This window comes from Thamnophis sirtalis, unplaced genomic scaffold, assembly GCF_051295495.1.
Source record: "Thamnophis sirtalis isolate CommonGarterSnake01/CBP01778 unplaced genomic scaffold, rThaSir2_p1.2 scaffold_2, whole genome shotgun sequence".
Classification (NCBI taxonomy): Eukaryota; Metazoa; Chordata; class Lepidosauria; order Squamata; family Natricidae; genus Thamnophis; species Thamnophis sirtalis.
This window is the reverse complement of record NW_028261382.1, coordinates 130,821,619-130,848,334: the sequence shown is the minus strand read 5'-3', so window position 1 is coordinate 130,848,334 and position 26,716 is coordinate 130,821,619. Positions and strand designations below refer to the sequence as shown.

The 26,716-nt window shown below is 37.9% G+C and overlaps 1 protein-coding gene across 3 annotated transcripts; it reads left to right on the top strand.

Moving 5' to 3' along the window:
- Window positions 1-70: 70 nt before the first annotated feature.
- Window positions 71-22,587, top strand: ZC2HC1A (zinc finger C2HC-type containing 1A). 3 transcript variants are annotated; one of them, XM_087706932.1, is made up of 9 exons: window positions 71-195; window positions 9,210-9,286; window positions 9,855-9,971; window positions 11,063-11,204; window positions 12,787-12,935; window positions 16,722-16,797; window positions 17,760-17,862; window positions 20,562-20,672; window positions 21,619-22,587. In XM_087706932.1, the coding sequence occupies exons 1-9, from the start codon at window positions 180-182 to the stop codon at window positions 21,788-21,790; spliced, it is 963 nt and encodes a 320-aa protein (XP_087563058.1). In that variant the 5' UTR covers window positions 71-179; the 3' UTR covers window positions 21,791-22,587. The 3 variants fall into 3 exon arrangements, with proteins under 3 accessions (XP_087563058.1, XP_087563056.1, XP_087563059.1); XM_087706930.1 differs by having other exon boundaries at window positions 82-214; XM_087706933.1 differs by lacking the exon at window positions 71-195 and adding an exon at window positions 253-586.
- Window positions 22,588-26,716: the final 4,129 nt, after the last annotated feature.

The window sequence follows — 26,716 nt, the reverse complement described above, 5'->3', positions numbered from 1 at the left end:
GACAGAGCCGCAGCCGCAGCCTAGTCCGGCCCATCCGCACTGCGTGCCGCGCCGCGCCGCGCCTCCCTCCACCCCCTCCTTGTGCCGGGAAACCAATAGAGGCCGGGGATGTTAGCGGCTGGGAGGTGGCCGTGTTGCTACAGCAGCGGCCGGGAGCCCGGAGACTGGCAGGCAGCGCCATGGAAGAGCTGGAGGGTAAGGGCGGGGACTGTGAGTGAGAGCCGCGGACCCTTCGCTCCTCCAGGCTGGCGGGAAGAGAGGGAGACGCATGGCCCCGGGGAGGGTGGGGGGAGAAAAGGGTGGAAGGAGGGAGGACTCTTCTGATGCCGAAGCCCCCCCCCCTCCCGGAAGGCGGGAGAAGCCTCTCTTCTCCCGGGAAGGGGCCGAGGAGGAAAGACTGGGGTCTGCATCCCCCCACCGCCCCAGCCAAGGCGCGTCTCCTTCGCGTTAGTTACTGGGTGTGTCGGGGCTGACTTGTCTGTTCCAGCCGCTGCCCCGTCCCTCCTGCGGCGCCTCGCTTAATGCCGGGGCGTTTGGGACCCCTGCGGTCATTTTGGAAGACGGGTTGTTGGAGGAGGGATGGCTGGTGAGTTCCAAAACGGGCCTTCAAGCCAGTCAAAGTCATTCAGTCCTCATCTTTTGCGGAACCATGCAAGTCGGCTGAAGCCCGAGGCCAGGTTTTGAACTCCGGTTGTACTAATTAGATGATTAAGGCAGTTTGTTAGCTACCGCTCTTGGGGCACAGGTAGTGGAGGGGCGGGGGGCGGTGAAAACGGTGAGTGGATGTCTGTGAATTCGCTTTCTTCTCTCTTTTTTTCCTGCCCATTTGTAATGTGTTTTCAGAAGTGATGCTAGGGAAAGTTGGGACTAGCATGCATATGACGAATATTAGCATGGAAATCCTGAAAGAACTGTTTTTAATGTAAGTATGTATTTGAGCCAGTTGAGGGTTTGTATTCAATTAGTGATGCAAAGAGGAAAAAAGAAGGGGGGAGAGGGATTTTATTGTCATTTGTGGAAAAGGCCTACTAAACTCTTAGTTTACTCTTTGGAAAGAGCCCTTTGTTGGTTTTGAAAACCTACCCTGTAGTAGACATGGGTTTGGCAAAGCTTTCTTGCCACATTTAGTCAACAGAATCCTCATTTAATCTTGCTGAGGATGATGACAGCACTATTTAAAGTGTGTTGGCATCTCTGTTGTTCTTTGTGTGGATTGGCTTGAATTGATTTTCGGCCTCTCTTATTTCATGAATCAAAATCAGCAATGTTTTTCGTATTAATTATGTTTTTTATTTTATATGTAGTGCAGGAGAAAGTATTTTTATTTTAAAAAAGCAGTCTGTATAAACTTCTTTTAAAGTGAGGCACTGAATACAGACTGAAAAACTGTTATTTTGGTACATGGGATTACTTTAGGTAAGTTTGTGTTTAAAATATGTGGAGATTTATGCATATATCTATTTGTGAGCGATAAAATGAACCCCAAATGTGTATCTTCAATCTAAGTGTTGAAGATGGTTATTAAAATATTTATACTAAAAGCTAAAATGCATGTTTTATGAACCTGACTTATATTTTACATTGATTCAATATCAGAAAATCAGATCTAATTACAGTATTTCTGGGGTTTCAACTGTTTTTTTTTTTTAATATGCAGTTTGACAAAGAAAAGGAATGTTAAACTGATCTCACTATGGTATCACACCAAGTATATCTAACAAGGCTGTAAGCCTATGAATTTGATTTGGAACTAAATTAATACCATTTTAATAGCCTGCTCTTCAGTTCTCTTCAGAATTGTTGATATTAACTTTATGCCAATTTAGGTAAATTAGTTGATTAGCAGTGCACTTCTATTCCATCTTATGATGCCATCCAGATACTGAGGTATTATGGAAGACCAGGATGCTTCAGTAGCGCCTTCAGCTCTTGTGCATTGTTCACTCTCATGTCTCTCATCTTTCTCTTGGCAATGCTCCATAGATTCTCTATGGGGTTCAGGTCAGATGAGTTTGCTGGCCAATCAAGCACAGTAATCCCACGGTCATTGAACCAGGTTTTGGTGCTTTTGGCAGTGTGAGCAGGTGCCAAGTCCCACTGGAAAATGAAGTCAGCATCCCCATAAAGATTGTCTGTGGAAGGAAGCATGAAGTACTCCAAAATCTCCTGGTAGATGGCTGCGTTGACCCTGGTCTTAACGAAGCACAGTGGTCCAAAGTCCTGTTGCTCCTTGGTCCAAAGTTCTTTTTTCTGATGAGAGCAACTTTTGCCAAAAGCACCAAAAACTGGTTCAATGATCGTGGGATTACTGTGCTTTATGGGCCTCTCCATTCTTCCTCCATATTCTGGGTCCTTGGTTTCCAAATGAGACGCAAAAGTTGCTCTCATCAGAAAAGAGGTCTTTCGACCACTGAGCAACAGGACTTTGGACCACTGTGCTTCATTAAGACCAGGGTCAACACAGCCGTCTACCAGGAGATTTTGGAGCACTTCATTCTTCCTTCCGCAGACAAGCTTTATGGGGATGCTGACTTCATTTTCCAGCGGGACTTGGCACCTGCTCACACTGCCAAAAGCACCAAAACCTGGTTCAATGACCGTGGGATTACTGTGCTTGATTGGCCAGCAAACTCACCTGACCTGAACCCCATAGAGAATCTATGGAGCATTGCCAAGAGAAAGATGAGAGACATGAGATTGAACAATGCACAAGAGCTGAAGGCCGCTACGATAGTCTAATTTTTCGAGTTTCACCTGTATCTAATAGTGATTGCAGGAGAAGAAGTAGTAAGCTGAGCTTGGGTTCTGTATACAGGGTGGGGCATAACCTTTTCCTAGGGGGTCACAGCAACACTTGTAATAACAACACAAATAATTCATACACCATTCGAAAGCCCATCAAAAACTGAGTTTATTGACACGATTTAATAGTCAGTATGACCACCATTAGCCCTTCGAACAGCATTCAAACGAGGTGGATAAGAACACAACAAATCTTCAAACAGTTCCGTTCGATTTTCCAGATTTTTCAACACAGTTTCCAAATTCATTCTCAAAGTTTCAACCGAAACAAATTTAACATTTAATAGCTCATTCAATTCAGTTTTTTATGGGCTTTAAAATGAGGTGTCGCAGAAGTTGTAAACTGCTGTCGATCTTGCTGTGACCCCCTAGGAAAAGGTTATGCCCCGCCCTCTGGAAAATCTGGAAAATCGAACGGAACTGTTTGAAGATTTGTTGTGTTCTTATCCACCTCGTTTGAATGCTGTTCTAAGGGCTAATGGTGGTCATACTGACTATTAAATCGTGTCAATAAACTCAGTTTTTGATGGGCTTTCGAATGGTGTATGAATTATTTGTGTTGTTATTACAAGTGTTGCTGTGACCCCCTAGGAAAAGGTTATGCCCCGCCCTGTAATTTTAAGTTTTGGTGTCCGCAAGACCATGCGTGTGGTGGAATATTGCAGTCTAGGGCCTTTATGTGCTGCTGTGACAGAGGACAGAATAAGAAGACAGATGAGGAAGAAAAGAAGATAGCATTAAAGGGAATGGGTAAATAGAGTGGGCAGAAACAAACCCAAGAGATCAGGGAAGCTGAGGCCCTGTCCAAAATAATAGCTACTTTGTGACAACCAAAACAACTGGCCAGAGAATAGAATAGTTTTGTCTATTGTATTCTAAGCTTGTCTAGAAAGGCCTGGTGAAACAGGACACAACTTTGTATATGGAAGCCTGATGTGTTGTGCACTCAAAAGATGTGTCACCTTTGAGTGTACTTTCTACTATTTTGTTGGGAAAATTGTTAAATAACCTGGTCCCAAATTAAACAACTGACAAGAACAAAAAAGCCCTTTCCTACTATTTGAAGAATATGACACAGAAAACGATCTGATCTGTTCATACTAGAGTGCCAAATGATTTATTAATTTCAAATGATTTATTAATTTCATTTTTATAAATACTCAACTCAAATGGACTCATAAGAATGATTGTGTTATACATCAGAAAAGTAAATACTGCTTACATATTAGAAAAACCTATGAAAAGAAACCAAATTTAAACCATCTATTCAGTTTACTACTTTCCTTTCATGTTTCTTACATTGTATTTTTAAATATTTATTAAAATAATATTAGAATGTTTTTTTAAACACAGAGCCTCCTAGAAAGCATGATGGACCTCTTTGCTGGATGTGTTCAAACAGAAGACAAACAACCATCAGAGAAAGTTTTTAATTTGGATTGCTGCCTTAGGCACAACTTACGGCTAAGTGGTCTAAATGGCCCATTCCAATTTGATGGTTCATTATAGCTTATATTTCGGTTCTAGAATAAAATATAGATTGTATGGAAAAAGCAGTAATACCCTGCACATACATTTCTGCGAATGATATCCAATTATTTCTCAGAAAAATGATATTACATCTAATAAATGTTTTGATTAGTAAAACGGAAACAATTTCCACAGATTTTTTTTTTGTTGGCAGCTTCTCTGGTCCTCAATTTGCTCCAGAGGATTTTCCTATTCTGCTGACAGAAAGTCTACTAGATCAAGTATCATATAGTCAGAAAAACTCAACAAATACATGGAGATACTTCCATGTTATTTTAAAACCACACCATTTAATGAACCAAAATTGTAGTATAATAAAATTTGTGCTTTACATATTACTGAGTTAAAACAGCCACCAAAAATAACAAAAATAAATGAAGGTAAATCACTATAATTTCCCTAAAACCGTGATGGTGAACCTATGGCACACATGCCAGAGGTGGCACCCAGCACACTCTGTGGGCACACAAATTCAGCTCCACCGCGATGCTGGTCTTTAGATTTCTACCACGCATGCGCGGGGGGCAGGGCCCACAAATTTGTCTGGAAAAGGTTAGCTATCACTGCCCTAAACCATTATAATATGGGCTCATCTAAAACGCCTGGGAGAACAGCCAGGATTTTATAGCCTCATAAAAGACCAACAGGGTCAAGACAATCTGGACATGGGTGGGACAAAGGCTGCAGCAAAAACTGTTTCGTTGAAAGATGCCTACCCTGTTAGATTAAAAATAATCAGAAATAGACCCACAAATAACATGTCTCTGCGCCATGCAGAAATTTATAGGTGGTAACCAGCACCTTGAATTACACCTGGAAGCCTGCTGAGAGTCAGAACAGTTGACAAATTGGTGCTGTCACATGGTTCTGAACCAGTTATATCTACAACATAGTATTCAAAGAAAATCCTATGTATACATTTAGTAGTCCAAGCAAGGGGCAACCAAGGCATGATTATGAGCAAGGCCTTTCTGGTTTGTACAGGGAGGCAGAGATAATGATGAACGAATGTAATAGATAAAAGATGCTGTAAATTAAATCTCAGATTCACGAGAATAGTAAGCAAAAGGGGGGGAATCATCTAAAGTAAAAGAGTAGACAAAAGAAGACTGGCAGAATATCAGGACCAATATCAACCCTTCAAAGTGTACTGGGTCAGGAAAACAGATACCACAAAGATTACTGGAACTTTACAGTAATGTATTGAGTGTTCTGCCAAAGTTTCTCTTTTTTCTCTTATACCAGTCAGAGTTAAGGTAGGATTATTTAAAGCTTCTTTCTTGCGCTTACTCTCCTGGATTACATTTCCTTTACAGACCTTTTATCCATTAGCAGCCCTTGCAGTTCCCCGACTATACTCTGCCTTTCTCTACACAATCCAGGAATGGGTGCCGTTGGTGTACATGCTTTCTGGCTACAGCCATTATCTGCTCTTTGAGCAGGAGCCAAGAATCCAATAAGATTCCCAAATTGTGCACTTTACAAATTGTGAGTTCCTATTCCATCCCTTATTAAAGATGGAAGTTCCCCAAATTTGGAGGTTCCCATGCCCACAGCCATTGAATCTTTCCAAGATTAGCATGAAGCCCGTTCTATTCCTATCAGACCTCCAGAGTTTCCAGACACTAGGAAAATAGTTTGACAGCTTCACTTGGTCAGCCTGGGGTAGAGATATATACCATAGCTGAATATCATCATATTTATGGTACTAAGCCCCCTGCTGACAGCAGATTCATGTAGTTGTTAAACAGGAACAAATAAAGTGTAAAATCTTGAGGAATCTACTGTACCTAAACACCAACTAGAACCAGCCCTGTAGAATCACAATATCATTCAAAGTTTTATCCTCCAAAGCTAATCTGGAAGAAAAGATATAGAAAATAGGTGAGAGATCAAGAAGGACGAGGATGATGACACTGCTCCATTCTGACTCCACCAGAAATTATTCACAGTACTGTGTACTTATTTTACCCATTCATGACATTAATAAAATTTTCAGGTCCATCTTTCCTGAGTAGGCTGTATGAACTGTAAATAGGATAACTGAAGAACTTTGCCTGCTTTCCATCAACAATTGGCTGTGTGTTGCATATTCGCGCTATAAATAATAATAATATATGGAATCCAATGTGATGTTAGAGTTTTCATGGTGGAACAGAAGGAGTTGATTCAAGATTTCTGCACCATCGAGATACCTTTCAGTTCTATTCAAGGGACGGGAGGGGGGAGGTGTCCCAATCGTCACACAAAGATAATTGGGGTAGAAGGGAAGGAAAAGCAGACTGTTACACAGATTATTACTCTTATAATGCTGAATTCATTTCATTATACAATGTTTAGTCATATTAAGTAGGCAGACTACCAGTATTGATTGTGTGCTTCCGAATAAAGTTTGGGTCTGGATTCATATCACTTTTCCAAATACTGATGGCCACTAATATTTTCTGGCCTGCTGATGTCATTGTATATGTTTGCATGATGACTACATTGAGGGAATTAAATGAGGCCTTATGCAAGATCTCCAAAATTGTAAGAGATTTTGGTATTCATATGCAAAGTCTTACAAGACTTAATTTATTAATTGCCTGTTTTATATTTGTTAAAAGGCCAGTATAACTTCTTGATCAGGATGGCGTATTCAAATTTGAAATTATATTCCCTCATTTAACTTTCAAGTTTTACAACATCCTGAAATTGGAATTTTTAACCAAGTATGCAAGAAGCTATCAATTATGTCATTGGTGTGGTATAGTTGAAGAAATAGAAGCCTTTCTTAGGTAATTATATGATCAGCAGGAGGTTTAAAAAGTGAAAGCTGGAAGAGAATTGTAGATTTAAACTAGAGACCAGCACTTTGTTGAAGTGCTACTAGAAGTAAAAACAAGTCTAAAAGGGAAAAATGTTACAATCCCTCTTCAGATTTATGCCAATTATGCTATTGTGTATAGCGGGAATCATGGGAGCATTATAGCTTAGTGGTTAAGGACACTGAGCTTGGTAGATGGAAAGTTGACAGCCCAATATTTGAGGCTCATGCACCACTCAACAGGGTTAGCTCCCATTCATGCCCCAGCTCTTGCCCACCTAGCAGTTCAAAAGCAGGCAAATGCAAGTATATTAATAGGTACCACTTCGGTGGGAAGGTAACAGCATTACACCTTTAGCCAATAAACATGTTGGCCACATGACCATGGAAAATGTCTTCAGCCAATGCTGGTTCCCTCAGCCAAGAAATGGAAATGAGCAATGTGCCCTAGAATTGGACATAACTGAACAAGGACACCTTTACCTTTCCCTATGCACTTAATCAGCATAGCAAAGAGTTTGGGTTATGGCAATATGTGTATTTTTGAGTTTAGGATCGTGAGGTAATGCACTAAGTTACTTGAATTAAACAAAGAGGCCTTAGAATTTGTTTTGTTGAGCTGTTAGTTTTTCAAGTGCCCTTGCTTGTCAGTACCTCTCCTTTTCTTAATCAGCATTCTTTGTGTCGAAATGTTTATGGCTGAGTTCACAGTTTATCTGCCATTGACAATGTACATATAGAGATGCTATGGATGAATGCCTTTGAGAAAGTGAGGGAGGGACAGGATTTGCTTGCTTACCGGAACACCATTTTCCCTTTCAGTCAAATGTTTAGTGTGTCTAATTGATTTCTAACTGTGTTACTGCTTTATTTTCTTTGGAAAATATACTTAGATTAGTAGCTTTTTAGTATGCTCCCACAAACTCATGTTCAACTCAAAACCGAACTATTGTAATAACAGGTATGCCATTAAAAAGTTTAAATTTGTTCTAATTTATGATTATTCTAATTTGAGGTTCATTTACAACGTTATCTACGATTCTTTGAAAATATGTTGGGTATTCTTTTTGCTGCTTTCATTTTTTTCTTGGCAGTGAGGGAGGGTATTCTTAGATCTTTTAAGCCAAAAACCATGTGGCCCCAAAAGGTAATTCCTATTATTTCTGCCATGCACTGGCCTACTTCAAAGTGCTGGCAAACATGTTATGTTGTGAATTTTGAATAAAAACATTTGCCTGCTTCCTTTTCTATTTGTACATGCAGAAATCTATGACTAAAAATATCCCAAATGTTCCAGCTTTGTTTTTAATAGCTTTTTGAAAATGTGTGTGGTTATACACATGTAATGCAATTGTGTCATTTATATTTATGCACATAAATCACTATACATGGAAAGATTGTGCATATAAGATCATTCATGATTTCATTCTTTGCATTACATCATTGAAAAACAAAGGAAATATTTAGGCTCCTAATAGATTACTTGTTTTTGGCAAATAAAACTGCAGCCGGCTGGAAATATGCCAACAGTAGTAGTTCAGAGATAGGAGATTGTTGAAAGCAAATACAGTAATGCTGTTGAATATTGTGAAGTAGTATCTGTTACCATTATGGCAAAAGAACATAATACAAACTTCTAGGTTAGTTGAAAATCATTAGAAACAATTAGTTTATTAAAACAATCGTGATTTTTATTTGCAGAAGTGGTTAACATTGTAAAATATAAGTTTATAAACAATTATTTTCTTAACATTCTTTTGAAAATCTAAGATAAAAGCATATACTCAAGATCCCCTGAGTATGAGCAATAACTGGATGAGCTATTTATTAAATAATTATTTTCTTTTGGAATATACCCTGACAGATCTGAGTAATACCACAGTTCCACATTCTTTTCGGGGAAATAATAGCACTGAAATTCCTCTGGAAATCAGCTGTGACTCACAGCTTCTTTGCAATACCTTTGTTTTCTAGTCAAATAATAGAAGAATTTCACAACATGGTTGTTGGCTAAGAAATATTAAGTAGGATTTCTATTGCCCCAACAATTGTATGTATCTTTCTTTTTCAGATTATACAAATGCACAACAGCCTGAAGAATTATTACCATGTCGGATTTGTGGAAGGACTTTTTTTCCACCTGCATTAGTAAGTATGAATATATGAGTTTCATGTCAGATGAATTTATTTAAATCAAGATGAGAAATGATAGGAAATGATCTGTCCACAGCCTGGAGTTTGATCCTAACAGGGCTCATGGTTGACTCAGCCTTCCATTCTTCCAAGGTAGTAAAAAGAGGAGCCAGATTGTTGGGAGTAATATACTGAAATTTGTAAAACACTCAGCAATGCTGCAAAGTACTATGGGGCAGTATATAAGTCTCAGTGCTATTGCTATGATGAGATTTTTTAAATGGAATGATTATATTCTGTTTTGTAAAGGCAGAACATATCTCCATCATCTTTTTTCTTATGCTTGGCCTTCATTTCAGGGAGGGCTTATTATTTTTGCAGTGCAGGAGGCGGTGAGCATGGTCACCTCATGGCTGTTGCTGTGTTGCAATATTTTCGGGGAGGACTTATTTTAGCGCATGCACTGAAAAGCCCAATTGGACTTATGATCCGGGGACGTATTATTTTCATGGAAACAGGATAATAATGAATTTTTTAAAATCCAGATATAAATATTTCACTTTTTTAAACTGTCATTTCACAGAAAAAGCATACTCCCATTTGCCAAAAAACTGCTGCTAAAAAAAGGAAAACATTTGACTCTAGCAGACAGAGAGCGGAGGGAACTGATATTTCCACAGTAAAGCCTATAAAACCACGGGTAAGTACATAAATGCTGAAATATAGTTTTTTTTTTAAAAAAAAACTAATATTGGTTGCAAATATGTTATGAGCTTTTAGGAACTTATTCAAAGTAGTGTACTGATTTATTTTTTCTTTTATTAAGGAATTGTTAATTATTTTCAGTGTTCCCGTATAATATTTCTTTTATCTTTATCATCAACTCAAAATGCTGGTTTCAAATCTCATATTGTAAGAATGTATATTCCTAGGGCTGTAGGTTAGTTTTGGAAAAAGATAGAGGCAAATAATCTATACAGTATCTGCACGAAAATTGAAAACACATGATGTGTTCATTAACTTAACAGGGAAAAGTCAGGTTTCACTAGAAAGAAACTCATTATTTTACTATACAATAGAAGCTATTGTATGAGCTCATAATCCTGAAGAATTGCAGCCCATAATGCAGGGTAATATGTTGCTAGGAACAATGTAAGATTTTGGCATTTGATTGTCTATGATAAAATTTCTTTTAAAGAAAACTGAAAAAAGCAGATAATATTATTGTGTTCTATTAAAAATTGTTGCATCTCAGAAACTTAGCTTTCTCCATAAAAGAAAGATACAAAACACATAATTCTACACTCTGTACTAGATGTATTTTGTTGGTGTTGGGTAGACCTAATGCTTTAAATTAATATAGTTATGTATTCCTATGTCAGCAGTTAATATAACAGTAATTATTTTTAAGTTTAATGCAGTTATCTAATTCAACTATATTGAAATATTGAAACCAAGAAAATATATCTTTTTAATGACAACAGGGAAAATGCAACAAGCATTCAGAAGAATAAGAAGTGATTATAAGCAGGCATTGTTCTTACTTGAACTTCAGCTTGCATGGAATATTAATTTATAATATTAATTTTATTGCCTACTTTTCTTTTATAAGTGCTATCACGGCACTTGTCTCAAATATGAAGTATAATTGGGCAGATAGACTGGTTAAAAATAATACAATATTTTTATTTAGCTTTTGTTGTTTGGATTGTTGAGTATTGTACTGAGTACAAGAGAAATCATATGTTTTACATTGCAAAACTATGTCTGCTATCTGTGTTGTCTCCTTAGCCAGAACCTCCAAAGAAACCATCAAGCTGGAGACGAAAGCATGAGGAGCTTATAGCAGCTATAAGAGCAGCCAAAGGAGTAGATCAGGTTCTTAAAGAAGGTGGAAAATTGCCACCACCACCACCTCCTTCTTATGATCCTGGTATATAATTTAAATTTGAGAAATGTATACATTTTAGCATAGGTTCATGCATTATTATTTTTTAATAGTTACATAGCTCTACCAACCAATCATATATGATGCTTGTTTAGGATAGATATCTTTATATTCTAAATCTTCTGTATCTGATTTTTTTTTAATTTAGAGAATAAGTCTTTAGGAACACTGGAGGACTGGAAAAAATTCTACCTATCATGTCTGTTCTGTACATCTGTCTTATTTATATGCTAAATTTTAATTATATACAGAATATCTTTTATGAATAACATGGACCCAGATCTGATACCATGATTCTTTTTTTAATCTTCACACAAAGCTCCATTACCGAATCATTTCTAAATTATTATATAGGAAATAATTGCACATTTACATCAGCAGAAAACGTGGCATGTTTGTCCTAATTTATTGCTGCCTTGATTATTTGACATTGATTATTTCTCACTAAAACTTTTTAGACCTGGAATGGGAAAGGAATCTACAATTAATAGGGAGGATTTAATTATTTGGCTTTTCTCTTGCTTTACCACACTTCCCCATGTGTGACCACACATACAGTATGGTCTTGTTCAGTCTAATTGTCCCAGGGAAAGAATTCAGGCAACTGTTTCATTGAGACTAGCTATTTTAAATCAGTTTTAAACTTCTGTTAAAAAACAAAACTCACCACTTTTGATTTCCCCGACTCTGAGCTAAAGCCAGCAATAAGCCAATCAATACCTTTTTCCTCATCCATACACACATGGGAATCCTATATTGTTGTATGAAACTAGAGCTGCTGTAAAAAATATGTGGTTTCAAATATACTAGTATCTTTCCCTCATCACACTTTTCAGGCATTTCTTTAATTAGAACAGAAGAAAGAGAACTCCCAAGAACTTTTTTTTTCTTTGCAAACACTTAGATGGACACAGTTTGTATTAAAATACATATATGTAAAAATGCTAGCATTTTAGCATTTAGAGCTGAAGGGCTATTTGTGACCACTGAACTCTGAAGCAGCTCAGCAGTTGGGATGTAGTTGGAATCTGTTCCTTTAAAGAGTTTTGTTGATTAGATGGAAGAGAACTGATTGGTTCCCTGGTTATTCTGAGAAGTTTGAAATAAGACTCAGAGATCTGAAAATTGTGAAGGTAGACAGAAATATAGTGAATACATGTGTGAAGGTTCCAAGTAACACTCCTAACGAAAAAAGACTCCGAGGCTTGAGTTTTCCTCAAAGTTCCATTTTATTAGAGATTTATTAGCCTTGTCAAAAAACCACAAATTGACAACATAGTTTTAGCTGGCTGGTTAAGAGAAAACAATGGAGTGCTCCAGTAACTTGATAATTTACATGCATTCTACAGATTGATGTACTGTATTTCTCCCTCCACTGCAGAATTTATATAGTCCTATGAAATACTCAACACACACATAGCACACATACACATAGACATATTTTTGGTGGAAATAGCTGTTAGAAACATTATGAGATCAAGGCATTAATTCTAAGTCTATAATGAGAGCAAAATTGCATTGGTCAATTGAGTGAGTGAAGTAATGAATAACTTTCTGTTAAATATAGATTATATTCAGTGCCCATACTGCCAGAGGCGATTTAATGAAAGTGCAGCTGATCGACATATCAATTTCTGCAAAGAACAGGCAGCACGTATTTCTAATAAAGGGAAAGTGGTTAGTGAAGTTAAAGGGAAGCTTCCTGCTCGAACACAGGTAAATAAATTTACTATCGTTTCATTCCTTTCATTTTACTGCTTTAAAAACAAATTTGTTTTAAAGTTAAGTAATAACTTGAAAGTTCTTGAAACTTGCATCCAGAAGTTGTGAAGGCTCCAACGCTGGAAGTTTTTAAGAGATTGGACAACTATTTGTCTGAAATGGTATAAGGTTTTCTGACTGAACAGGGGGTTAGACTAGAAGACCTACAAGGTCCCTTTCAACTTCTGTTATTCTATTCCTATTCTATTCTATTCCTTTCCATTCAATTATTTCTTTTGGATATTTAAGAATCGAAAACAATCTGACAAAATCTGGGAAGGAGGTAAGAAACCAGTAGTAATTAATAAATACCGAACCCATACAGACTGATTTTTATAAGCCTTTATGGGAAGTTGAACATTGCAGATAGGCTATGATTTTGTCTATTTTGGCTGTTTCATTGAAGAAATAAAAAGCCAAACAAATCTTAAAGTTTAATCACTTTGTCTTAAATCATTTTCCAAAAGTACCCTATTTGCTTTGAAGTCTTTTCAGTGTCTTCTTTATTATGTAAAATATGCCAGAGTATTTAGCTGCATAAATAATTTACCTAGAAGTAGGCTTATCTTCCATTAATTTATATAAATCCCCATTTGTTGTTATTCAAGATCGTGGCTGTCACAGAATCCTTATGTTAATAGACTCCATAATTTAATCATGACAGATTTTCAATTGCATCAATATATTTACTTGTGATAAGTTTAGAGTCATTTCCATTCTTCAGAAGGGGAAGTAAGAAACAAGGTTAGCCTAGCCAAGCCATTCATTCCATATGTAGTCCAATACCAATTTTACTTTACACTTATATTACATAGAATTAATCTAGATTCAATGTGAAAGCTCATTGTTCAGTGTTAGAGCTCATGCTTTACATATTTGTCATTATGTTAATGAGGAGGGAGGGAGCAAAAGGAAGGAGTCTCCACTTTTTTGAGATCTTGGAGAACTATCTCTATGGTGTAGAACAATCATCAGAGCCTATGACTCTCAATGTCAGGGGTTCTCAACCTTCCCAGTGCCATGACCCTTTAATACAGTTCTTCAGTCCGGCGGAGACTCTGGTTGCTGCCTGGAACTCAGCAGCGACAGAGCTCTTAACCGGATTGCGCCTTTACGGCCGATCCGAGGCAGTGGATCCAGGAGGGCCCCTTGGTTTACTGAGGAACTCCGGGAGATGAAGCGACGAAAGAGACGCCTAGAGCAACGATGGAGATCCAGTAAGTCCGAGTCAGACCGAGCACTTTTAACATCCAGCATCAGAGCTTACCTCCGGGCAATTAGGACGACTAAAAGAACACACATTGCCTCTCTGATTGCTTCTGCTGAGTTGTGCCCAGCCGCCTTGTTCATGATAACCCGTTCCCTCCTAAATAGGAGGGATACGAGCGATCCTTTGCAAGGCAGAGCTGAGGATTACGTCCAATTCCTCGCGGATAAAGTTGCTCGGCTTCGGGCGGACCTGGACTCCAATTGCGCAGAACCAGCTGAGGCACCAGGGGAGAATCTGGCAGGACATCACTGGATTGATTTTCAAGCTGTTACCCCTGAGGACGTGGACAAGGCCATGGGAGCTGTAAGTACCTCCACATGTGTACTGGACCCGTGCCCCTCCTGGCTGGTCGCTAACAGCAGGGAGGTGACACGGGGCTGGATCCAGGCGGTTGTTACCGCCTCCCTTCGGGAGGGGTTCTTTCCCCCCACTCTAAAGGCGGCGGTGGTGAGACCCCTTCTGAAGAAGCCATCTTTGGATCCAGCCGTCTTAAACAACTATCGTCCAGTCTCCAACCTCCCCTTCGTGGGGAAGGTTGTTGAGAAGGTGGTAGCCTTTCAGCTACGGCGGTCCTTGGAGGAAACCGATTATCTAGATCCCTTCCAGTCGGGATTTAGGCCTGGCTACAGCACGGAAACCGCTTTGGTCGCATTGATCGATGATCTCTGGAGAGCCAGGGATGGAGGTTATGCCTCCGTCCTAGTGCTCCTTGACCTCTCAGTGGCTTTCGATACCATCGACCATGGTATCCTTCTGCGACGACTGCCGGAGGTGGGGGTGGGAGGCGCTGTTCTACGGTGGTTCTCCTCTTACCTCTCGGACAGGTCGCAGTTGGTGTTGGTCGGAGGGCAGAGATCGACCCCTAGGCCCCTGACTTATGGGGTACCGCAGGGTTCGGTCCTGTCCCCCCTCCTGTTTAATATCTACATGAAACCGCTGGGTGAGATCATTCGACGGCACGGGATAAAATACCATCAGTATGCGGACGATACGCAGCTGTATCTGTCCACCCCGTGCCAACTCAATGAAGCGGTTGACGTGATGTGCCAGGGCCTCGAGGCGGTTAGGGACTGGATGGGGGTTAACAAGCTTGTACTCAACCCAGATAAGACCGAGTGGCTGGTGTGTTTCCCTCCTACTAATTGGCCAAGTGTTCCATCTCTCAGGCTGGGGGGTCAAACAGTATGCCCCTCAGACAGGGTCCGCAATTTGGGAGTCCTCCTGGACCCACAGCTGACTTTTGAACACCACTTGTCAGCTGTGACCAAGGGGGCATTTGCCCAGGTTCGCCTGGTGCACCAGTTGCATCCCTACCTGAACCGGGAGGCCCTCACAACAGTCACTCGCGCCCTTGTGACCTCTAGACTGGACTACTGCAACGTGCTCTACATGGGGCAGCCCTTGAAGAGCATTCGGCGACTTCAGCTTGTCCAGAATGCAGCGCGCGAGCGATCATGGGTGCACCTCGGTTCACCCACGTAACACCTATCCTCCGCGAGCTGCACTGGCTGCCTATTGGTCTCCGGATACGCTTCAAGGCGCTAGTCGTCACTTATAAAGCCCTTCATGGTATTGGACCTGGGTACTTGAGAGACCGCCTGCTGCCAATTACCTCCACCAGACCGATTAGATCCCACAGACTAGGCCTCCTCCGAATTCCATCCGCCGGTCAGTGTCGACTGGCGACTACCCGGAGGAGAGCCTTCTCTGTGGCTGCTCCGACCCTCTGGAACGAACTCCCCGTGGAGATTCGCACCCTCACCACCCTCCAGGCCTTCCGCAAAGCCCTTAAAACCTGGCTGTTCCGACAGGCCTGGGGCTAAAGAACCGTTGCCCCTATCTCGAATGGTATGATTGTTGCGTGTTTTTAAATTATGTATTGTTTTGTGTTGTTGTTAATTTGTCTGTATCCCCCTTCCCTGGTTTGAGTTGTGAGCCGCCCTGAGTCCCCCTTCGGGGGAAAAGGGCAGCATACAAATGAAATAAACATTCAAACATTAAACATTCAAACATTCATTCATGTTGTGGTGATCCCCCAATCATAAAATTATTTTCGTTGCTACTTCATAACTGTAATTTTGCAATTTTCCGATGGTGTTAGGTGACCCCTGTGAAAGGGTCATTCGACCCCCAAAGGGGTCGCGACCCACAGGTTGAGAACCGTTGCTCTGTGTTGAATATAACTCCTAGACACTGTGACCATTGGTCTGTGGTTCGATTGATGTACTTTTGTAGCAAATAACACACAGGTCATAACTGATTTATTGTTGTTATATTGCAATGCTTCTCTTTGTTGGAAGTTCATTATTGTTGGAAGTTATTATGCTTGTTAAAAACAAAGTAACATGTTTTAACTGTAATATATAAAAGGTAGGCAATCTGCCTTAAATATGGGGCACTAGAAATGTAATACTGAATCAGCATGATTGTGGAAGGTTATTTAACCTATAATAACCTATTTGTTATTTCAGTACAAGACACCAACAGTAAAGAAGATACCTTCTGCAGGGCTAACACCACCAGCCTTATCACGCTTACCACAACCAAGTAATGGACATGTGTGCATATGTGTGTGTGTTTCCATTGTCTGGAATTTTGTAATTAGGCATTCTCTTGTAGCTCCCTCAGCAGAGGGCAAAACATATTTAGCCCAAGCTATTAGAAGTTAGGATAGATATTGCTGATACAGATGAACCTATAATATGCAGAATGTGAATAAACTGCTGATCATATGTTTGAGGTGATTATATGCCGTAATAAACATTTTAAGTTCTTCTCTGCAAACACACCTCAATAATTAAAATGACAATTTCAAGATACTTTTTTAAAAACTGAGATGAATAATTTTGAAAGCAATTGTGGTGTTTTCAGTGTCCCACGTCATAAGATTCCTAGGAGAAGAATGAACAAGTGAGTTGAGTAGTCACTGCTATATTAATGTCTCATTTATCTCTCTACCTTTCTCTCATTGCTTCTCCTGGCTTGTTAACTACTATAGAAGAAAATCGTTAGCATTGGAATCTCATTTCCAGTCTTGTTTAAAAGAGTAGGACAAGAGTCTTATTTTTCAATGCCATTTAAAATATTAAGCCTGCTGACTTAATATTTCCCTTTATTTCTGAATAAATGAGTCCCAGTGAGGAGACGGATCCTATGGTGATCCGAAATCTTAGGAGTGGTGACCAAATCCATTTAAAGATTACTGATAAATTGTAATTCTTCATGTGAAAGAAAAAGAATAGTAAAGCATCCATAGTTTGAAAGAAAATACTTTTGATTAAATTACGATTAAGTTAGATCAAATTTAGCATTATCCTGACTATCAAGTTGATTTTCTTGGCCTCGCTCTCAACTTTTTGAGCTATGACTGTATATCTGTGTTAGTCTGCTGACAATTTTTCTATTAGGATTTGCACTACTGAGTTCTTAGACATTGCATAAAAATATAGAGATGTGAAAAGTCAATATTGTAGTGAAAGAAACAGTGTTTTTCATGTTTTCATGACAAGGTTCCTCTGCAAATAAAACACTGTCTCCAGCTGGACAAGTGGGAAACAAAATCCAGAGTTCTCCAGTTCATAAAAACGTAATGAAAGCAAGTCCACAAATAGGGTAAGTATATTCCTAAGAGAAACCTGACAATGGGGTTCACAGGACAAGATGCTAAAAATTTCTAGAACTGTACTTGGCCTGCTCTCATTTCCATGGAAATCTGATAATAATGTAAGCAAAGTGCAACTAGTCTGCATACCTTGATGAGAACATTAGAGGAAATGGTAAGATGAGTACTCCTATCAATGAATTATAGCAGCAATGGCTTACCTTTTTTGGTTCACGTGCCAAAAGCGGGGGAATGCAGGGGGGGGTCATGTGTGGGCGTGCTGCATCTGTAATGCAGTGCGCGACCCCCAGCACACATGACAGGCATGACACACACACACACCCCAATTTTTGCATGCTTTTTTTGCCCGCCCCACGCTCCAGAGGCTTTATAGAAGTCTGGGGAGGGCGAAAACAGCCTCCCCTCCCCCCCCCCCCCCCCGGAGGCCCTCCGGAGGCTTCAGGAGGTTCCCTGAAGCCTCCGGAGCGCAAAAAAACGGCCCTACTGGCAAACTGGAAGTTCTGCAATGGACTTCTGGCTTGCTCGTAGGGCCGGTTTAAGCCTTCCGAAGCCTTCATAGGCCTTCCAGAGGCTTCCCTGAAGGCTATAGAGGACGAAAAACAAAAAGGGCCCTGAAGGCTCTGGAGGGCTTAAACCGGTTTGCTCGTAGGGTCATTAGCATGCGTTGGCCAGCTGACTTCGGTTTTCTTTTGAAGCCGTTTTTCGCTTTCCAGAGGCTTCCTTGAAGGCTCCAAAGGGCAAAAACTGGCCCTATGAAGGGCCCAATGGCTCTTCCAGTTTGTTCATAAGTCCGTTTTTCACCTTCCGGAGCCTTCAGAGAAGCCGTCTGAAGGCTTCGCAAGTCGAAAATGGGTCCTATAGACAAACTGAAAGTCACCATTCCCAAACCTCTGGGTTCCCCGTAGGTCCCCCCAGAGGGGGGTGGGAGAGGCTGTTTTTGCCCTCCCCAGAGTCCTAGAAAGCCTCTGGAGCCTGGGGAGGGTGAAAAAACTGCAGCAAAAGTGGGGGAGTTGCTGATTGCACGCATGCATGCATGCTGGGGAGGGGTCGCACGCATAGCATTATGGGTGTGCCACGTGGCGCAACCCCCCCCCCCCGTGCTCCTCCCACTTTTGGCACGGTAGCCAAAAAAGGTTTGCCATCACTGGTCTATATCAAAATGTCTTATAAATGTATCAGTTTCCATGAATGATTTGATTAAGGTTGTAAATGGATTTCAACTATGAATAATTAATGATTTGTTATTGAATATTCTTTATAATCCTGAGATAACATTTCTCAGTGACACCATTAGCTGTGTTAATGCATATAAAATTACAAGTCATTTTCATTACAAGTTGGATAAAATGATTTTAAGAGGTTTAATGGCTTCAATCATTTGTTATATCACCTGTCCTTTAGGCATCTTTTGCACACCTTAGGAGAGATTACATTTTAAATTACTTACTTCTATTTCTGCTTGTAGCATTCCATATTATGGCTTGTGCAATTTTGCAACAAGATATAGCATTTTTCAGGGCAAGAGAAGACCTCCAACTATCTGTTGTGAGGGGCAGGCAGAGGAGAAAGCTACCCACTTTTTCAGGTTGCAACTCCAAATATTTCATTTATAAATGCAGCCATCATTTAAAACAGTTTGGCTCTAATATTTTACTTGGCTCTGCTTGCTAACCTTACTACTATTTTTTTAATGCTTTCTCATCTGTGGTGATATAGTTTTGAACATTTTGAATGAATAAATTTTGTGCCTCTTGATTATCCTCCTTTTTTTTTACCAGCTGGAAGTGTTTTCCCCTTTGAATTAAAATATTTGATGGTGTTCAATTACTGGATGATAAAGAAATTAAAGAGTAAAATAGTTTGCCTTTATCCTCTAGATGGCAACATGTAGCTTCTATATTAGAAGTGGATAATGCTATCTAAAGTAGGAAATGTAAAGAAATGAAATTTGGATCTTATATATAAAAATCAGACAATAATTTGAAGACGATGATAAATAATTTGACTTTGGATAAATTCCAACTGTTCTGTTTTGTTATAAATTATTGAGTGAGACAGATAATGCTTTTAATACAAAAAGAATTAATCTCTGAAACATCGGGGTTTTTTTAAATAATTTTGATACTTAATATTTTTGTTCTACACTGCAAACCCATGATAAGCAAAGGACTTGATTTACATTAAATAACAAGAGTATGATTCTGCAATTTTGAAAAGCACTAACTGCGCAATTTCATTGCAGTGATATAAAATGACTATGCCAGAAAAGTGGATAGCAATTTTGCAAATTTTATTTACCACACTCTTGCATTAATATCAATTTAGTGCCAGGCGCTCTAAATTTTGTAATTTTTTTAATTGTGATGATAAACTCTTGATTTAATGGACAAAATCTGCTGATAAACAGGGATATATGCTGGTATATCAATAGCAGCCAAGAGAAGGCAAAAAGGGGAAAGGAAGGGAAGACTGGAAAAATGGGATGAAGGGGATATGTTGCGCTGGAATATCCACGGCAGCTATATATTGGGATAATTAGACAGATCTGTGGAATATGCTGTGCTGGAATTTGATGCAAGAAAATGGATGCATTTGATCAAGGCTTGCGATATTTGTTAGCTTTAGGATAAACCTAAATACTGGATAATTTTAATTCTGCAGAATTCATCTAATAATAATATATTTTAAGGGGGCCCACAAAACCACGGATGGGAGCATCTACTAATATGACACGAAGCACCGGTCCGAGTATGATGGCAAACAAAAGAAAAGCATTTGGTACTGAAACTTATTCAGCCAGGTAATTATATTTGCATCTTTTGACTTTAATTAAGATGAAGTAATTGCCAGATAAAAGAAAAGGATAAAAATGTGAAAATACATAGAGAGGCATAAAGGATCAGGGTTTTTTTTTTGTTTTAAAAAAATCAATGAAATTGAACCAGTTCTCAGTGAAATGTATCTTGCACTGTGCAAGTAAAAAAATTCTAATCTAATGTACACAAATGTGGAAGTTAACTTAAACTAATCAATTTTTTCTGAAAGTCATTATTTTTTTCTCCCCATAGCTTCCGAACCTTACTGAAATTAAATTTATTCAGAATCCTAATGGTCAAACAAGATACCTCACAGGAGAATTGGGATTATAGTGTAAGGATATTTCCCCAGCCAATTTTATTTTGCAAAGCAAGGAAATAGCTGTGGGGAAATTCCTTCTCATTTCTGTTTTAAGTTCTAGGAGTGGCAGACTAAGCCAGATATATATTTATTTATTTATATATATTATATATACATACACACACACAAACATTCATATTTGTACACACACACACACACCAAAATATACTCCACTGATAATCATTCACTATTCCCTGAACATAACTTTCTTAATTTTCACAGCAACTCAGTGATCAGTATTAAAAGTGTAAGGAATCCTAATACCCCAAAATGTAATGTTTTCTTTGGTCGTTGGCTTCCATTTTATATGTGAATTTCTCAATGAGACATAAATGCTTACAGGTAATTCAGCTAAGTTCATTGGTGCAATGTTTTCCACTGAAAATGTGGAGCATAAAACCTTTAGTCAACATATTAGCAGACTTCTGAAATAGTTTCTTTTGGGGAGTTTACTTGGGTCAAAAATCTTTATTACTGAAAAGAATATTTTAGAGATCACTGAAATATGTATTTCTTTACCTCTAATCTTTGTTGTGTTTATTATTTTGAATTTTTAATGCTTGACATAGAGCTGGATTCGACAGTGGAGACTGTTCATCTATCAATGGAGGAAGTTCAAAAAGCAGTGAAGGAAATTCTCTTGCACAGTTACCAAAATTCTGTTACGAATGTGGTACCAAATATCCAATTGAATCTGCAAAATACTGTTGTGAATGTGGTGTTCGAAGAATGATTTTGTGAATACACCTGTAATGTAAAATGAGAGGTAGATTTCTTGCTAAGGCTGTATAAAAATCTCTGCTACATTTTTCCACCGGGATTTGTGCCAAGGCACCATACTAATGTTCTGGGCAATTATTACTTTTTGTGAAATAATATATATAGATATATAAATACAATGTATATAAATGGTTAGATACCTAAAACTGTGCCATTCAAGATGGTATACTTGAGATATTGTTGGAGAATATTTAATGGAGCAAAACTTTAAATCAACTGCTAAGGTTTTTTGTAATATACATATATATTAATGTTCTTACTCATTTGTAGTTTTTGCCCTGAATCATTTGGTCTAAAGAATGTGTTCCAATAGAAAATATGTTATACATGGAAATATTGATTGATATTTGGTTGATAACCTAGACAATAGCTTGTTGGTTGACAGTCATACATTTTATTATTTGTATATGTTTAATGTAAATTAAAATTACTAGTTTCACGTGTACTATTATAGTTAACTAGTTGGCATTTTACCCCCTTTCTTGTTTCAAAAAGCTATAACAAGTTTTTGTTCACAGATATTTTTTTATGTGGAAAACTTCCCATGTTTCATAGAGAAAGATTGAGATGCTAATAAATTAATTAAATTATGAAATATAATTTAATCATGTTCTTAGGATCAACTTCTTTTCCTTAAAAACAGGGCTGTGATCAGTTTTAAAAGCTTAGCCAATGTGGCCTAAGTTAATTTCCCTCTTGATTTACTAACAAAAAAATCATTGAATATTTTATAATAATTATGGCACGCTAGAAATATAATAATTTCAGAAAAATTATGTCCCAATCATGATTTTTCTTCTTCCTATTACTTTGACTTGGGGGTGTCTTTACCATTATCATTTCTTAGTCCTCTAAAATTAACCAAAAAGAATATTAAACTCAAACTACATTAGTATTAAGTTACATTTTCTTTAGTAAGCCTCCTTTTCTACAGAAATTTTTTTAGCACAAAAAACATTTACTTATGCCTTTTCCAAAATTAATTTTGTTTTTTAATTTAATATCTCAATTTCTAAGTCTTTACTTTTCTAAGTTTAGTAATAGTTTAAGTGAAACAAGTCAATTTGCAATTTTTGACCTGAATGATGTAGGATTTATTTTTAATGCTATCTTCATTTTAGTCAAAACCTGCTTGCTACGGCAGATGATAATGCATTTGAACAAGATTTGTCCCCATTTTTCAGTATATTGGCCAATGGCAAACTAATTTTTAACTAATTGGTATAGAATTGTATTTGTGTGTTAGAATTCTCTTTAAGAAGCATTCATAAATGTAGTATTCCAGTTTTGTATCGTTACCTAATTTTATGTGCATTAGTGAGAATCAATCTTTAATACAGTATCTTAATGTAGATTAGCATTTTTTTTAATTTAAAATACACTGGTATGGAACTTACATTACAAAAATTCAGAATGCACTGAAAGCTCTTCCTTTGTCTATGGGATTATGTGGATTCTGCTCTGCCTTGCCTATTAACTGTTAGTGTAACTTAATATGCATCCTATTCACCAAAGAACCCACATATTTGTTGTATTAAAGTTTTCACACATTCCTGCAGATGCTTTATTACATCTTATTATTGCATCTCTTTGATATGTTTTAATATAATGAATCTGGTCTTCATAGCAAAGCAATAGTCTAATTTCTACTAAATAGTTGTGAGCATTATTCTGATTAGATATTTTGTTTTCCTAAATGTTCTTTAAGAACAAAAGCATTGTAGAAATGCTTGTTCTATGTTACCTAGAATTTTGTTAATAAAACTTTCATTGTGTATATAATTGTTATATCTTAAAGAATCTTTCTCTATGGGTAGAAAAGCTATTGGCAAATAAAGTCATTAGGTGAGAATTAAAATAAAAATAAAAAATACTAAAACATAATTATTAATCCTTGTAGAAAACTAAATATGTCCAAGGAAATGTGGAACTAACTCAGATTTTAGGGATTGTATTGGAAAATATTACCCATCGAATGAGCTGAAAATATTAAAACAGCAACAAAAAAAGAGCTTTGCCAGGTGTGTTTAAGGAACAGAAAAAGTGTATCGCTTGCTAAGTGAAAATGTGAATGGGAAACATAGGCAGAACCAAGTAACTCCTACATTGACTTAAAAGTAAGTTTTTGCTGGAAAGAGGATAGGAGTCGGATGCTGACCTAGAAACCAGGAGTTCTAACCCTGCCTTAGATATGAAAGCCAACTGGGTGACCTTGAGCCAATCACATTTTCTCAACCCAACTCATCTCACATGGTTGTTGTTATGAGGAAAATAGGAGGAAGAAGCAGTATTAGGGTACATTCACCTTCTTAAGTTACTTATAAAAATAATAAAGATGAGATATAAATAGCTAATTAAATAATGTGTGTCCCAGTACGCAATTATGAAGAGCAGACTGAAGGAATAGGATTCCTGGTCAGGCTTGGTAGAAACATAGGAAATATCTACTGGCCTAGAACGTGTTCAGATATCGAATGCCAGAGATTCCTTGTTAAGAGTAATAAGAAATCTGCTACTGGTCTGACCAAACTTCTCATCTTTAAGAAATCCTAAAATGTGAAAAGAACCAAAGAATCAATATTCCTTTCTTAATTTTTTAATTAACTGTTGATTGTGAAAGACTCGGCATATTTGTTCCTCTTAACAGAAGCATCAAGACATCCTGAATAGGAAGTTAATTAAGTGTGGCATATCTATTAAGGGGACATGCAAACCATAGTCGGAGAATGTTAAAACAGTTCCTCATCAGAGTGAAGTACAATAATAAGTAGAATACTACAGGGCTGTTTTGGTCCTTCTTCTTGTTAAAACTTTTGACTTGGATGAGGTAAAGGAAATATTTATCAGATGGATGATACAATTAGTAATCTTTTAAAAAATCAGAATTATTTGGATAGGCTAGAAAAGTGGCTGAAAAAACAATGAAACTGAAAAGATAGATTCAGTTTCACTTGTGGAAAAAACACATATACATTTGTTAAAATGTTAAAAATATTGGAATTGTGAGTAATCATAAGATAAATATTAAAGTAATATTAAATATTAATAAGCATCTCCAAGACCCATTCCTGGGCACTTGGAAGTACAAATGTTGCCCCTGGCTGCAACATTTCAAAGTCACCCAGCTCTTCATGGAACATATGTGGCTGATTTAAGATGCTTTATAGACCTTCATGGCTCTTTTGTGCTCCCTCATACTCTACAGCTCTTTTAAAAGGAGAAATCTGAAACATTGCACAGCCTTACTAAATAAGACTTGAGAATATGATGGGGCTGCTAAAAAGCCAAAATTTAAAACTAATTTTAATTTTCATCAATGTAAAATAATTTCCAAACTTGAGAGTAAGAATTTTATTTAGTATTGGTTGGACATCTAGTAATATATTAAGATGCAGGCTGTCTCTCTCCTACTTCACAAGTTGTTGAAGTCTTTTGAAAACAATACTTGAACAATTGGCAAGTATTAGTAGTAAATGAATTGTATCTTCTTGTAGAATGGGGGAAAGGGAAATTGTCTGGGGAAACTACCTTCTTCCTACCATGGAACAACATGCCTTTGCCTGTACTAGTTCCACTTTCTGAAGAAACACCTGCAGACCTGGAGATTGAGGCATCAAGTGAGATTTTTTTTTAACAAGAACCCAAGGCTCTGACTGACATTTTATTATATTATTTGGTGACAACTATTGAGATTCGTCATCTTTTTTTTTTTTTTGCAATAATGTTCCAAGTTTTGAATGTTTAATTTGTCAGCATAATGAATAGAAGAGATTATATGAGGAACAGGAGGAAAAGCTGCAATCAAAATAACATAGAAGAAATTTGAATCTTCATCAGAAGTGTTGAGTTGAGCGTAAGCATTTCAGACATGATGCTACCCAGGTCCCATCAAGATAAAAGTCGGAGAAGGGACAGACATTTGGACCTGGAAGATTTCTACTATAGCCTGGTAATAAACCATAGTGTTAGCTTGCATGTCTTCAATTTCCACATTTGATCTGCTGACATCAATCTTGAAAATCTCAATTATCCCCAATGTTAAGGAAATATTTGAGAAATATTTGAGCCTTACCAGGTAAGAAATTATAAGTAATTAATGCTTTGGAATAATAGATCATTTGCGTGTAAGACACTTATTCCTCTATCTGAATTTAATTGTCAGTTCTCTGCTTCTACTTCCAATTGGTTCTGAAAACTATTTCACCCTGGCTTCTTTCTCTTCAACTGGCACGAAAGTTTTATCATTTGCTGTAGCCCAACTTTAAGTCACCTTCCTAACCTAAACAATCATTAATTCTACTCTATGCATTTTCTATATTAAACCTATTAAACCTCCTAAGTGGTTTCCATCTCAAGTCTGCCATGGATACTTTTTTTTTTACATTTTACACTTTTTCCTCTTGCTTTCTTATAGCTTCTTCCTTTATTATTACTTCCCTTGGAACAACCACTGCCATCTTGCCATACTTTGAATCTGTGATAGAACCACTGGTTGAAGGGCGAGGGGCTCCCGCATGGGGAGTAGAGACATTTTGCAGTCTGTTCGAAGGAGGAAATGTCTGAGGTCAAACCTTAGGTCTATATCTGCCATTTTCCAAGGGAAGGCAGACAGACTGTATATCTTGTAATATACCAATCAGCAATAAAATATTTACCTTGGTCTATCCAGAAGCAGGAGACATAAAACAGCAGATTGAGGATAGATCATTCTGAAGGTCTGACCAGATTTGACATCTGATATTACTTAATATAATAAACTGAAACAGCTATTAGTCCTGTGTTTATTCCAAATGCATCACATTGAATACAACACAAATAGTGTGTATTTGTACTCCGGAGTAGCACTGGATCACGATATATGTGCCAGTTTAAATTAATGAATAATAA

Bases quoted from the DNA above. Each gene is read 5' to 3' on its own strand.
- ZC2HC1A (XM_087706930.1), top strand. From the start codon at position 109: ATGTTAGCGGCTGGGAGGTGGCCGTGTTGCTACAGCAGCGGCCGGGAG. The intron at 215-9,209 runs GTGAGAGCCGCG...TTTCTTTTTCAG, and splicing joins GGTAAGGGCGGGGACTGTGA to ATTATACAAATGCACAACAG. The intron at 9,972-11,062 runs GTAAGTACATAA...TTGTCTCCTTAG, and splicing joins TAAAGCCTATAAAACCACGG to CCAGAACCTCCAAAGAAACC.